Raw genomic sequence first — 15,805 nt, 5'->3', positions numbered from 1 at the left:
AACAAAAGTATGAACCTATAATGAAAAAGTGTTTTTAAATACAAAAACAAGATAAACTGAGGGGAAACTGTTTGTATTTACTACAAATTTCATCTTTAATACAACATTATAAATCAACTATACCTCAATAAAAAATAAAATAAAAATATTTCACCTTTAATTATTTCTTCTGGTTCATTTAGAATTTTCTGAAATGGACCATTGATACCTGCATACTGTACATACTAAACGATTGGCCTCTACTTACCTGGAGATGATCCTGAGGTAGCTTCATCTCCCAGCAACTGCCTGCCCTAACAGTATATAGACAGTCCCTTCTCTGCAGCTGAACTTTAGAGGGTTCAGGGTGGGATGAAAGTTTGTGGGAAGAAATAAATTTGATTGTAAGAATTGAATTTTGCTACAAGATTGGACTAAGGTAGACTTGGAACATACAATGTAAGGTTTATGGGTGGTAACAAATATTCTAACGGTACTACTTTCCACCACAAACTCAGCTCTTCCTAGCCAAGTCACAGATTTGAACGATCATCAAAACCATTCAAAGGGTTTAGTTGTTTCTTTGTTTGAAGGAACTTGCCTTGAGTCTAACTGAAGTTAATGTTCAGTAAAAATCAGGGATCAGCAAACTATAACCCTCTGGCCAAATAAGGCCAGTTGCCTGCTTTTGTAAATAAAGTTTTATTGGAACACAGCCATGCCTACTCATTTACATATTATCTATGACTGTTTCTGCACTGTGACAGCAGAGATGAGTACCTGCAACTGAGATCATACGGCCCACTAAGCTAAAATACTATCTGGACTTTTACAAAACAAAGAAGTTTGCCTATCCCTGGTATGAACAATATTTTCTCTCAATTTATTTGTTTGTTTAACTTGTTTCTTGAATAACAAATCTTGAATGAAATGGCCTTGACCACTCATGTGTGGGGAGGGGTCTGAGGCTGCATTATACATTTTTAAAATAAATGCCCTCTTCCTATCAAAGGTTGCCTCTGGTGATAAGGGTTTGATAGCTCTTCCCTTTCTCCTATGGTGGCCCTTACTTCTTGCTCCACATGACTGGGACTCCAAGCTATTAATCTAAATAGAAAAACTATAATCCCAATCAGAAGGTATATATTTAAACGTCTATCTGCTGTTTTCTTTTCTAACTTTCAGAATCAGAGCATCTTCTTTGATCACATGTAATTCTTTCAAAAAGACTATCAAATATAAGATAATCTGAAAGTTGTTTAAATTTTAGAATATATAATACTTATGCTTAGTAAGAATAAAAATAACTCTCTTGCCCAGAGAGCAAAAAAACATAACTATTATTTTTAACCCATAGCTTTAAGTCAAATCAGTATAAGGTTCCATAATTAATATATTACAAAGGCCCTACTCACAGTTTATGATTCATTGGGCAAAGCTACATATAACTTTTCTTCACTAAAAACATTCTATATAAAAATCACATTACTAAGAAAAACAAGTATTAACACAAGTAATAATTATCATCTAAAAGTAGACTGACTAAATATACATTGTTTTAGACTTTTGGAAGCATGAGATGTGCTTCTTCATAGCTGGTGATAAATAGAAAAGAAAGACGCACCATCATTATTTTTGTCCAAACTCTTAAATGCCAATTTCATTTGTTTCTCATGGTCTTTAAGGTACTTCATAAATTCTTCAAAATCCAGCTTTCCATCTTTGTTGACATCACCAGTAGTAAAAATTTTCTACAAAAAAGGAAAAAATTAGAGATATTTTTATATGGGTTAAAAATATTAGATTTTTTGTACAAACACGTCAAGCAGATTGGCTGTTTTCCTATTAAGACTTATATTTTATAAATCCTAAGATAGAAGACAAATCTTGACCTAAATTTAAATGTTTAAAATAGTATTTTTTCCCTTTAATTTCCAAAATTAAATAATCTTTTCCTAAAGATGATTCTTATAAAAAGCTGTCATATCAAACTATCTCTATTAAGAAAAATCATTCCTTTGAGAAAGAAATAATATATTATTTCACACAAATATATGTATTGATATACACACACACATAATATATATATACATAATATATATGGATACAATATATAAAATTGATAATACTATATATATAATTATATGAATACAACAATATATAAATGGATACTATATATACACATATAATACTATATGTATTATACATACACATATGTACATGTATAATACTATATATTACATATACATATGTACATAATACGTATATACATAACACTACATATGGACACACATACATACACAAAATAAATGTATTCCAGTAATCCCAGGTTAGGTTAACATATTTTTTTTAATCTTGTAATTTACCACAGTAACAGAATAAAAAAGAAAAGTCATGTGGTTACCTTAATAAATGCGGAAAAACATTTGATGGATTCAATATCATTTGTGACTAAAAACTCTGAGCAAACTAGGAATGGTGCTTCCTCAAACTAATAAAGGGTATCTACAAAGAATTCTTTTTTTTTTTTTTTTAATTTTTATTTATTATTTATTTATTATGTTTATTTTTGGCTGTGTTGGGTCTTCGTTTCTGTGTGAGGGCTTTCTCCAGTTGCGGCGAGTGGGGGCCACTCTTCATCGCAGTGCGCGGGCCTCTCACTATCGCGGCCTCTCTTGTTGCGGAGCAGAGGCTCCAGACGCTCAGGCTCAGCAGCTGTGGCTCACGGGCCCAGTTGCTCCGCGGCACGTGGGATCATCCCAGACCAGGGCTCGAACCCGTGTCCCCTGCATTGGCAGGCAGATTCTCAACCACTGCGCCACCAGGGAAGCCCTCTACAAAGAATTCTATCCTTTTTTGTTTAAACAAGGATGACTAGGATTCTCTTATCTGCAACCTAAATGCCATCAATTATTATTTACAGTTTTAAAAGCAAATACATTTGTAGTGTCACTGAAAAATAATTATTCCTATTTAATTACTTTCACAAATTAGATTGAGGATGATTTTCATCTGGAAATTATTTTCTGATTACTCAACACATATACTGAGATTTGCATAATCCAAGAGAAAATGTCACAGCATTCTGGGGCCCCATTTATGTACTGAAGTTTCATCTAAGAAGTTTATATTTTGCTCAATGAAAATAACAGTAAACAACTATCATTTTAGAAATTACAAGTTAAAGGACATCTCTAACGCTATCTTTGAACAGCCTGATTTTTTTACCCATGTTTCATTAGCCTTTGTTACGGTAAATAAAGATTCCCAGAGTTACAACTGTCTAATGACTCTGACTTTTGAGTTTTCTTGCCTATTCCTCTGTGGAAATAAAGACCAGTCAAAGGAGAAAAGGAAAGGCTGTTTATTCTGAGATTACTATAGCAAGGAAGTCAACCACTGTCACTTGTATTTTGGCTCAAAGGCAGGAAGAAGAGTGAGAAAGCTTTATAGTAGAAAAAAAAGGAGTTTTGGGGTGTGCCCTAATTGGAGACTGTTGGCCTGGGAAAACTGTAGGTGGGCTAAAGCAAACGTGGGGCATCCTGTGTGATTGGTTAGGGGGGCATATTTGGCTTTCTCTGGTTGGTCCTAAGTTGGAAGCAGGGACAAAAATTGGGGAAAATGTCAGTTATCAATTAATTTCTGGCCATTTGGGGCTGACTGTTACACAAGTTATTGTTTAGCTTCCTGGACTGTCACTAGAGATAGCATTCTGGCTTCCAGTAAGTCTGACTTATAGCGGGTTGGCTTCCTGGATCGTTTATTATAGACAAGGGGTAGTTTTCTGGGTAGGTCCTAGGTCAAAGTTCAAATTTTTTTTAACTGAAATATAGTTGACATACAGTATTAAGTTAGTTTCAGGTGTACTACATAGTGATTTGACATTTGCACACATTATGAAATTCAAAGTTCAATTTTAAATATGGTCTAACCACTGTCTATTTGCGTATTCAGTCTCTCACCTTTCACAGCAAAAAAAAAACCAAATCAAGTATCATTCAAAAAATCTGTTATCAGAATAAAAAGTTGTATCTCTTCTTTCTTAGCAGTATGTAAGTACCATTTCTATATTTAAAGAATCAATTGAATTCTCAATCTATATAAATAAACTTCTACTAGGGAAGCTGGAGACATGGGGGAGAAAACTCACATCAAAACTTCCTAGAGATGTCACCAGCACCTGAGGAAAAGCCACATCAGTTTCCCTGAAATATAAGGTTCTATGTGGCTGGTGCAGAGACTGCCAGAGTTTTGATATGTGAGACATCATCAGTCATAAAAAGCCTTTATATGGCTCACACCACCTCTTACCAAAAACAAAAGACAAATATGCAAAAAAATTTATTTTGATAAAGAAGAAATGTGTTTTAAAGGGTTAAACTTGTTTATGGCATAATCCTGAATTTCTTATGAAAGGTTAGTTTGTATCAAATAAACAAATATCAATACAAGTCACATGTGAAAATCTAAGTGCAAGAGTAGCTTTAAAAAAGCATGAAGGACATTTAGGTTTAAAAGGAAAAACACAATTTAAAAATCCAAGTAAACTTTACAGAGATAATATTTTGGACTGTTCTGGTCCATGGACAACATCCAGTCCAGGCCTCTGATGCTACAAATGAGGAAACCAGGACACAGTGCTTGGCATATAGAATGTGCTCAAAATACAACTGATCAATGACTAAGTGAATGATCAAAATAAAGACTCCCAAAGTTCACATGGCTAATAGGAAGAGTTTTACCAAATCTTAACATGACAGAACTCATTTGACAGTTTTTTGAGCATGAAGTGCCAATTATCTTCAATGAATTTGCCAGTCTTTAACTCTCATGGATCTCCATCTATTGGGTTAAACATCCAAAGAGCAAAGATAATTGGAAAGTAATAATTATACTCAATAATAACTTCTGAAGTGAAAATAACTTGGAAATACACTGATAGAAATATGCATTAGGCACTGCATACTGAGAAGTATCCTCTCATCTAGGTTGCTGGGGAAAAGATTTGCAAAGGAAACAACGCCCAAGCTCATTCTTCAAAAGTCTGACGATAAAGGCACCTTATGAGGAAACATCAGCATGGGAGAAACGCCAAGAGTACAAGCCACTCAGACTGATTGCCCTCCTTCCAAGAACAGAAACCAAAATACACTGTTAGAGAATTTCCAACTACCACACAACTCCCAAAACACACAGTGATTATGCCAGTTCCCCAAAGTGGGAAGAGAGCATCTTTGGCCTAAATGCACATCTAGGCTACTAATAACAGGTGAGTTCATTGAACAAGGTGACTCTAAAAACAAGGTTGCAGCCAACATCTTGAGAGCAATTTGAATTTAGGAGTGTTATTAGAGCCAGGGAGAAAATTGAGAAAAATGCTTGAGAGGAGTATTAGTAACGTTGTTATTCTTCATACAGTAACGTTGGTAATAGACCTGAAAACTATAGTGGGGCCCAGCATCAAGCTTGGGAACGTGTAAATTTGGCTTTACCCTTCTCTGCCCAAGGCCCCTCCAGAATTCTCAGACCCAACGTCTCTCCGACCACCCACAGCCCCACTGAAGCCCACCTTCCCTTCATCCTGAGTGACCCCTACGTCCTGCAGGCCTTCCTGAAGTTCAAGGATGTCCAGGGTCCCATCTTCATTATGGTCTAGGTACGAAAACAGTTCTTCATAGAAGGCGTCCATCTGGGATCTCTCTGGCGGCAGAAGTGCTTCAGGTGGTCCACGCTGTGACCCCCGTTAGTCTCCCCGAGGTGGAAGTGAGAGGGAGGATGGTGATCTCTGCCCACCACAGGCCGAGTTGGAAAAGACCTAAGGTAGCAGCCGCCTCTCTGCTACCAAATCCAAAACCCCTGGGCCAGGTACAGAACGGAAAGGGGACGGTTCATCGCAACGGCTCCAGAGCAAAGGCACGAGATGCGCTGGGAGCCTCGGAGGGGTTGGTGCTGGAGGTCAGGCCTGGAGTGTGAGGCCATGGAGTTCTGGCCTCACTCCCAGATCAGCCAATCAGACTCCCTGTTTCCCACCTCACTCCAGGAAGAGCCTTTTCTCCAGAAGCTTCCTGAGAGGCCTCCGCACAGGTCTGTCTCTAAAGGTAGAACTTCTTTTTAGAGAAAAGTGGGTAGGGGAGTTCTGAGACATGGACTTTGAGGCCATAATGACTGGTGGTGTTGGTCCAACATTTTTTTTTTTTAAGTTGTCTGGTCACACCTAAGACTTCTTCTTCTAAGGTTAAGGCACTTGGGAATTACTGTAATGAAGCTTGGGACCAGAATGAAAATCTGACTATGTGGGCCTTTCCTTCTGTGATCCTCTCCCCCAGTTCCTTATCTTCACTCAGTATCTTCAGTGGCTCCAGAGCAAGGCTGCTGAACAGACGGAGTCCCATCTCCATCTGTACAGATTTTGGCAGCACACTTGGGAGGATAATCTCAAAATGCGCAGAAGTTAAGTCAACTGGGGTCCAGGAGATACTCATAAACAATGTTTATGGCGTCTTCTTAATCGCCACTTTCCGTTACCACTGAGACCTCTGGCTTCCCTATACACATACCTGTGGTCCCTCATCTGGCTCCACTGGAAATGTGGAAGTGTAGTTTCACAGTCAAAATTCCACTTTTTACATAAGTTACTTTTAAAAATATGGAGTACTCTTTAAAAACTTGAATGTTAAAATTCATATGGAGTAACAAGAACTCTCATGCTGGTGGGAATGCACAATGGTACACCTGGGAAGACAGTTTGGCAATTTCTTACAAAACTAAACACACTTTTACCATATAATCCAGCAATCATGCTCCTTGGTATCTACCCAAAGGAGTTGAAGATGTATGTCCACATGAAAATCTAAACACAAATGTTTGTAGCAGCTTTATTCATAATTGCCAAAATTGGAAGCAACCAAGATGTAGGTGAACGGGTAAGTAAACTGTGGTACATCCAGACAATGGACCATTATTCAGTGTTAGAAAGAAAAGAGCTATCAAGCCATGAAAAGACATGGAGAAATCTTAAGTTCATATTACTAAGTGAAAGAAGCCAATCTGAAAAGGTTACATACTGTATGATTCTAGCAATATCATATTCTGGAAAAGGCAAAACTATAGAGACAGTAAAAAGATCAGTGGCTGCCAGACGGTTGGAGAAATGGGTGGAAGGATGAATAGACAGAGCAGAGAGGATTTTTAGTGCAGTGAAAAATACCCTGTATGATTCTATAAAGATGGATACACATCATTATACATTTGTCCAAACCGATAGAATATACAACACCTAAGGTCAACTATGGACTTGGGGTGATATGTCATTGTAGGTTCATGAACTGTAACAAATGTTACCACTCGGTGTCAGATGTTGATCATGGGGGAGGCTATGCATGCATGGGGGCAGGTGAGATATGGGAAATCTCTAGACCTTCCTCTTAACTTTGCTGTGAACATAAAACTGCTCCCCCAAAATAATATTTTTTTAATTCATAAAGGTAATCTAATCAAGCCATTATCTGTCAGTTTTTGTTCTGTTTACTCATCATGTCAAGTACTGAAAACACAAAGAGGACCATCCCATGTCCTTGAACTACCCATGGGTTTGCCAGAAAGAGATTATGCCATGCTTAGTCATAAGTACTACTGCAAGCTTCGCAATAAACGTTTCTCCCCAGAGCTGCTGAGCAGTGGCAAACATCTAATGTTGTTTCACAAGATGTGCTGTGGCCCAATCAACAAGGAATTCTCCAACAAAAGAGAATTTTACAGTCCACAGGGAATGATCCTTCCCTGGGCATTGCAGAGAATGCAAGTAGTCACAAAGAGTCATAGAAGACAGACATCCAGGCAGGCGCAAGAGTCTAAAGACCAAGTAGAAGAGACAGAAGTCACAGCCAGACTTCTGAATAAAGAAAACAGACTAACAGCATTTTATAGAACTGATAGAAGAGAGCAAAACATAGACTTGATCATCTCATCATTTTATTGCCTTAATTCTAAATCCAGATTTTTTTTTTTTTGGTCCTACACTATTCTGAAGTCTTCCAAGCCTACACTGAACCAAAATAAGCATACTTCCAGCTAAAACTGCTGACTCTTCATCATCAGTTTATTTTTCTGATTTCCATTTCAGTAAATTAAAATTCAGATTATTTCTTCTGCTCTTTGATGTTCTGAAATTTTTTTCCTCAGAGTACCTCAAATGACATCCAAACATTGGGATTGCCTTTTAAAATGTTCTAATGTGGCCTTTGATGAAAAACAATGAGGAGGAGGAGGAGGAGGGGGAGGCAAAGAGGGAGGAGGGAGGAAACGATGGAAAATACTCCAAAAAGCAGACAGGATTACTAGATTCTTATGGGAAAATTAGTAATAACTACTGTATCTCCTTGTTCCTCATACTACCTTCTGCTCTCAATTCCTGAGTCGTAGGAGAACTTAATGTGAGTTTTATCTCTTCTAAAACACTGATTTCATAATGAGGAGATTTGGAAACACATGGAAAAGCAGGGTCATTCATATCAGAAGAAACCATAGTGAGTTCGCCTCTAGCTAGTTCTTAATTTTGTCTAAGGACTTGCCTTGATGTCTTTTCCCTTCCCTGTATACTTTTGGAACACTTAGTAACAATTAGTTATTGTATTCCTTATTATGTTCCACATTCTTTCCATTTAAGGCCTAAAGGAACTTAAACAGAAATTTGCTCTCTTCTACATGCCAAATTCGTTACAAAAGCCTGGCAACATGGAGATGAGATCAAGTCAGACAGAAATTTATAGAGATTTCACTTTAGGTTGAGTATTTGTTTTAGATGCAAATTATCCTGAAACCTTCCCTTGAAGAATCACCCCATAGTTCTCATTTCTGGATACTCAAGTGGGTAATCTCCCCAATCCTTGACATTATACAAACCCTTGACCTATGCCTCTGAAATTCTCCCCCATAAAGACTGACCATGTAACCCTAATTCCAAGTATTTGATTGGCTACTGTCGCCCAGGCTTGCCTCCACACCCTCTCTTCCTCCTGTTTTTGCACAGCCACCAGAGTGATCTTCCTAAGTCATAAGTTTGCCTGTGTCCCCTCTTGCTTAAAACCTCTCAAGTGCTCCCATCACTTAAATGATAAAAGTCCAAACCACCTGGCAGGTCCTCAATGCCTTTCATGATCTGGCCCTTGCCTGGCCCTGACATGAAACTAATCCTCAAGAAGGCCAACTGGTCACTCGGTAGAAAGTCAGTTATATTGGGTGCCTCCTGTGGTGTAAGGGGCACTGGGTCTTCCTCAAAGGAAGGTAGGGGTTTCCCTTTCCTGCCCACAACGGTTCAGATAGCACCACTATCTGGGGGCTTGTGGAATGCCTGAGCCACAGGCATGAAATCCCTGCAGAACACAGCATCTGACCAGGGGATCCCTTCATAGTGTAAGAGGTGTGGACATGGGCCCAAGACCACTGGATCCACTGGCCATTTCACACCCCACACCATCTGGAAGCAGCCAACCTCACAGAATGCTGGAATGTCCTACTGAAAGCACAGCCGAAGCACCACCTAGGAGACAGTATTTGGCAAAAATGGGTTGCCACCCTTCGGGATGCTGTTATGTACACTAAATCAGAGACCTACCATGTGGCTCTGTGCCCCCCAAAGGAAGAATACATGAGTCCAGGAACTAAGAGGTGGAAGCAGGAGCGGTCCCACTTACTATCACTCCCAATGACCCACTGGGGACTTTTTGCTTCCCGCCCCCACAACTCTGGGCTCTGCAGGGTTAGCTTCTGGTCCCCAAGCAGGATAGATATACTCTTGTCAGGGAACACAATGAGGGTCCCATTGAACTACAAGCTGTAACTTTCACCTGGACATTTGTAACTCCTTGTGTCCAGGGACCAACAGGCAAGAAACGAAGTCATCCTCTTAGTAGGTGTAAATTGGCCCTGATCAGCAGGAAGCAGGGCTGCCTCCACACCGCAGAGACAGAGGGGAATACTTATGGAACCCAGATGACCCACGTGGACTCCAGGGATACCCAGTTATAACTGTGAATGGGCACGTGCAGCAACATTGGCCTGAGAAGCTCAGACACTGCAGAAAGGAAAGCTTGGGTCACACCACCAGGTAAGTCACAAAGACCTGCAGAGATTCTAGCTCAATGTGAGTGGAATTTAAAATAGACAGTCAAGAAGGGAAATCATGAGTGCCAGTTGTGACCAAGTGAAGCAATGGGGACTGTAGTTTGTCCCACTGTCCTCCCTGAGGAAGAGAGGCTGAGAACAATAAGGCAGCACTCCCCAAAGCTATGCTGAGAAGCACATCTGTGGGAGCCATGGAGTGGCCTGTGGAGGCCAGGTCAGGTCGCTCCACAGGCGAACCTGCTGCAGGAGCAGAGGTGACTGACAGCCAACCTGCCACACCTTTGGACCTCTGGACCCACTGCAGCACTCACTCCAAGGCCACGCTTGCCCTGGGCTGCTCCAACCAATGACTAGTACAGCACGGGGCAGCCACTGCAGGACTCTCCTAACAGATTACCTTTCCTCAGTGACTCCCCGTTAGCCTAGTTGAGACCTTCTAAGAACTATGCTTTGGTCTGAAGTTCTTCCTAAACCTTCTTTTTTCTTGCGCTCTTCTAACAGGGGTTAAACTTGTATCATGGTCTGAAGACACCCCCTTCGACCCACTCCTGTTTCCTCTCCCTTACCCTTCTTTTGCACACCCAATCCCATCTTGGTTTCTGCTCCTAGGAGAACCAGAAATGACGCAGTTCGCACCAGCAGTAGCCCAAGACAAGAGGTGAGAACATGGGGTTTGGGAAATGGCTCTTTCACTGCCCAGCAGGCAAAGAGCCCTGAGTGGAACATGGGGCAAGGATGATGCCTTGTACAAGGTGGGAGCCCAAATGCTGAAGATTTCCCAGCAGTGACCTGGGAAAACAAGCTGTTTGAGGGGAACACCCTGGCTAGTGCAATGACTCAGGCATTTGTAAAATATGGCGGGAACCATGCTATAAGGGTAGGCAAGAAAGCATAATGATGAAAGGAGCAATTCACCAGGAAGCTAAAACAATGCTAAATTTGAATACACCAGCAGTATAGTCCATTATATAGTCTGTTTTTAAAATAAAAGGGAAAATCAACAGAATTATAAAGGAAAGTTGGCAAATGTACAATCATAGAGGAAATTTTGACACCCCTCTTTCAAAAGTGATGGTAGTAACAGTTTTAGATAATTTAAAGGCTAATTGATTGCTTATTAGGTATCATGAATTACTCTAAATACTTTACATATTTTAATTCATCTATTCTTCACAATAACCCTACGAGATAAGTACTCATGTTACCTCTGTCACAGATGAGGAAACTGAAGCTAAAAAGGTATTTTTAATGGCCCAAAGTTAACTAGTAAGTAGCAGAACCAAGATTTAAACCCAGGTGGTTTGACCAGATTTGTCTTATTTTCTTACAAGCTCATCTATGTATGTAAAAAGATGTTTATCTAGAAAAACTATAGAATCAATAAAAAGATCAGTAGTCGCGGGTGTGGGAATGAATAGGCAGAGCACAGAGGACTTTTAGGGCAGTAATAATACTCTATATGATACTATAATAATGGATACATGTCATTATACATTTGTCCAAACCCATAGAACATACAACACCAAGACTGAACCCTAAGGTAAACTATGGACTTAAAGAGATAATGAGGTGTCAATGTAGGTTCACCTTTGGTAAAAAAATGTACCATCCTGATGACTGATGTTGACAATAGGGGAGGCTATGTATGTGATGTTTAGAGGCAGAGGCTGTATGGGAAATCTCTGTACCTTCCTCTCAACTTTGTTGTAAACAAAAAACTGCTCTAAAAAAAGTCTTTTATATATTTATCTTATTTTATCCAACATTTCCAGGTATCTAGCAACAGGAGAGTTTTTGGTTTTCTTGTCCTACATATGCTGGAAATAAAAGCACTAACAACTGTTTTACAGTTAAAATTTTTTTTCTTTTAATTATTTTAAATGACCCACTGTCTTGTTTAGGGTATTTCAAATCACAGCCTTAAATCTTTTTGTACCACTGTGCTTAGATCACTGAGACATGACCCTCATCTTCAAGATGTCTGGTCTTAGTGGAAGGCACAGCCAATAAATAAAAATAGTACCTTTTGAAAATTATAGCAGTAGCGATATAGGAGACAAAGCTCTACAAATAGCAGGGTGAGACCAACTCTTCTATAGAGGGTGGTCCAGAAAAGCTCATCCCAGAGGAGGTGATATTTATTAAAAAAAAAAAAAAAAAAACTCTATTTTTTCCCAATCATAAAAATAATAATGTATGATCATTTTAAAAAATTGAAATAATACAAAAATTGTGAAGAAAAAAGTAACAAGGTAATTTAACGCCTACCATCCAGAAGTAATCATTATTAACCTTTAATTGAAGAATATACCCATCAAAAAAGAGTGCTGGGAATAGTTAATAATATCTGGCATGAGCACAGAGTGATACTACGTATATGTATGTAGGTATAAAATATATTTTATGTCTATGTATAGAATACATATATTATGTGTGTGACAAATATACGCCATCCTGTTCTATATGTTTGCATACACACAGTTTTATACAACTTATTTTATAATTTGTTCTTATATAAATTTTGGAAAATTGAAGACATTTTTTATTCCGGAGTTCCTCTCTCTTTTTATTAATCAGTCTTGCCTGAGATTTGTCTATTTTATTCATATTTTCAAAGAACCAACCAAAAAAGCATATAGTTGGAAATTTAAAGCACACATTTAAATAATTCATGGGTCAAAGATGAAATCATATTGGAAATTAGAAAATACTGAGAACTAAATTACAACAAAAGTACAAACTTACGGGATGAAACTAAAGAAGTGATTAAAGTGATATTGTAGCTCAAAATTAATAAATCAAGCATTTATTAATAACTCAAGAAATTAGAAAAGGGACAAATGAGCAAACCCAAAGAAAGTAGAAGGAAATAAACAAAAGTTAATGGAAGAAAATTTTAAAAACGGAGACAATCTGCAAAAAGTACCAAAAGTTGGTTCTTTCAGTGTATGAATAAAAGAGACAAAGGTTGAAGGGGAAAAAAAAAAGATTGGCAAGAAAAAAAGATTTGCCAAGATTGAAGGGGAAGCGGGGGTGGGGGGGGAGTTATCAGGAATAAAACAGAGAACATAACTACAGATACAGTCGAACTTTTTTTAAATCACAAGTGAATATAAATATTATGAGCCTTGGACAGAATGGGCAGTTTCCTAAAAGTTGTAACTTACTAAATCTGACTCAGGAAGAAATAGTAACCTGAAGAGGCCTGTAACTACTAAAGACATTGAATGAGTAGCTTAAAATATAACTACTATAAAACAGTTTATGGCTCCTATAGCTTAATCACTTTCTCTCTTGGGATAGGGAATGCCAAAGTGTCCTCCTACGTTTCAGTGGGGTTGGAGAGGTTCCAAGTATCTCTGCTGATAGGGGCTGCACTTCAGGGACACAATTAAAATGACTCAGAGAAGCTGAAATTGCTCATACGACGGGCCAACCCCTCAGGTCAACGTATGTACTTAGGGCATTAAGAATGTCTTAAACAATGGAACGTCGCCTCTCCTCAACGGGAAGTGGGGGAAACATACCACTGGTTTTCAAACAGTTTTGAAACAGTAGACAAACTAGCTGGTCTAAGAAAGCAGCTTCGAAGAGATACAAAATGTGAGACTTTTTACAGAACTTGGGGCCCACTGAAGCGTGAGAGCTAAAAAAAAAAACAAAAAACCAAAAGTGGCTAAATTTTTGCATAGGCTTAAAAAGGCCTGGGATGCATTCAGACCAAACGTACTGGGCACAGGATTTTAAATTCTTAGAGTGAGCCAGAGTGTCCACTGCACTAATTTTTCTGGAAAAGTACCGGTAGCCTTTCAGATCCTGACGCGCATTCGTTCCGGGATACCTGGCCTCATTCCCGAGCTTCTGAAGCCACTCGCGGGCTGGAAGCCACAGTCCCAGCTACTTCCTGCAGAGGCGCGGGCAGCCGCCCTCCGTCCTGGCAGCGCCCAGAGTCCCCGCAGCCCTCCCGGCCCTCGGGCCCCGCAGCGACCCACCTCCTCGGCGTCCTGGCCCAGGGGGATACCCAGGCTCTTGAGCCCCTCCTGCAGCTCGCAGATGTCCACCACGCCGTCCCCATTGCGGTCAAGCTTGTGGAAGAGGGTCTCGTAGCGCGTCGTCGGCTCCGCGTCCTGGCAGGCCGCCGCGGGCAGCACGAAGCCCCGCAGCCAGCGCAGCATGGTCCGGGAGGCGCGGGCCGGCCCAGCCGAGGGAGGTCAGGGGGGCCGAGGGCTGATCGGGCGCGAGGCCTGGCTGTAAGGGGCCCGCGGCGCGCAAGGTGAACAGAGCCAAGTCCCCACCCGAGGCCGGCTCGGCGCACAGGGCGTGGCCGCTCCCGCTGCTGCCTGGGGAGGAGCTCGCCGGCGCCCGCCTCCCCGAGAGGCGCGGGGGACGGGCCAGGCGCTGCCTGGAGCGGGCCGGAAGTGAAAGGGCTGCGGAGTGCGGCCCGGGAGGGGCTGTGGGACCTGGGGGGTGAGCTCTGCGGCGTCCCTAGTGGAGCTGTCAGGGGTCGGCACGAGGAGCCAGTCCCCGGAGGTTGTGGGATTCTGCATCAGCGTATTAAAGGTGGAGCGGGGGACGGAGGTGGCGGCGGGGGTGTGAACGGGAGGACTGGGGGAGCAGCTTGAAGCTCAGGTTACTTAACTTCAAGCTCCCTTCCCTTCGGGCTTGGAGCCCTGGAGAACTGCCCAGAAACAGTCCTCTCTGCAGGGACACTGGGCCTTCTCGCGCTTTGTCTCGCACAGATCTCGCACTTTTTCGTGCAACTCCGCGGACACTACACATCTCTGGGACTGTTTTCTATTCACAAAAAATGAGAGAGTTGGGTGGCTGCTCACCTGGGATGGGAATTAAGCTTTAAGAAGCAGAGGAGTTAAATCTGAAAGCAATTAAGAAACAAAAAGGAACACTTAAAACTAATACGGTATTATATAATTATAGCTCAACAAAACTGGGCGCGGGGTTGGGGGGCACTCAAGGGTCTTTTGCAGAAACTATCAATATCCATCCAGGTGGGCAGCGGTAAAAAGAGGGATTACTTCGCTCTACAGCTTAGTTAGTGTGATCTGCCCCGATAAATCTTAGGGAGCATCTGCCATCAACACGTATTAGAAAAACCTCAGGCCTCTCCCTCTCAAGATGGATGCAGTTACAAGGCTTGGGGTTTATTGCCCAGGAAAGACAGAACTTCTTACTGCATAACATGGGATAAGCGGAGGAACAGTGGACCTCCAAAGAAAATACCAGACAGGGTCCTAATCCTTCAGCTGTGTAAACTTGGAGATGTGGCATAACCTCCCTGGGTAGCCTCTCTCATCAGTAAAATGAGAGGATGAATATCTGTCTCATAACAACAAGGTTGTATATTGTATGTGAAAGATCTTAACACTCTCAAGTGCCAATCAGATGAGATATTAATTGTAATAATTCTCTGTTCATCCACAGCTGCTTATAGAAACTATCACTGTGTTCCTGTTACCTGCAGGAGATACTGATCTGTATTTGTACTATAAATAAGGATCTGCCCATGCTTTCTGAAACACTAAACAAAAACTAGTTCCAACAAAATCCAGGAACTCAGACCTTGAATTTACTTCCCCTCATACTATTTTATATATTTAAGACATACGCAAATCTAGAGTTTGTAAACTGAGGACTGCTTGTTTAGTAAAATCATCTTGAAACCAATTTGTTTGCTTATTTTACTTAC

The 15,805-nt window shown here is 40.7% G+C and overlaps 1 protein-coding gene across 1 annotated transcript in view; it reads right to left on the bottom strand.

Moving 5' to 3' along the window:
* Positions 1–14,429, bottom strand: part of SLC25A24 (solute carrier family 25 member 24) — a 44,572-nt gene extending 30,143 nt beyond the window's left edge. The window contains exons 1-2 of the mRNA XM_082452549.1: positions 14,094–14,429; positions 1,604–1,730 (exon numbers count right to left, since the gene is read on the bottom strand). Of these exons, the coding sequence (XP_082308675.1) occupies positions 1,604–1,730; positions 14,094–14,276 (310 nt within the window). The 5' untranslated portion in view covers positions 14,277–14,429. The remainder of the gene's footprint in view (positions 1–1,603; positions 1,731–14,093) is intronic.
* Between the last annotated feature and the right edge of the window lie 1,376 nt (positions 14,430–15,805).

Source organism: Balaenoptera physalus, assembly GCF_965194825.1.
Source record: "Balaenoptera physalus genome assembly, chromosome: 1".
Taxonomy (NCBI): domain Eukaryota; kingdom Metazoa; phylum Chordata; class Mammalia; order Artiodactyla; family Balaenopteridae; genus Balaenoptera; species Balaenoptera physalus.
This window is presented reverse-complemented; position numbering and strand designations above follow the sequence as displayed.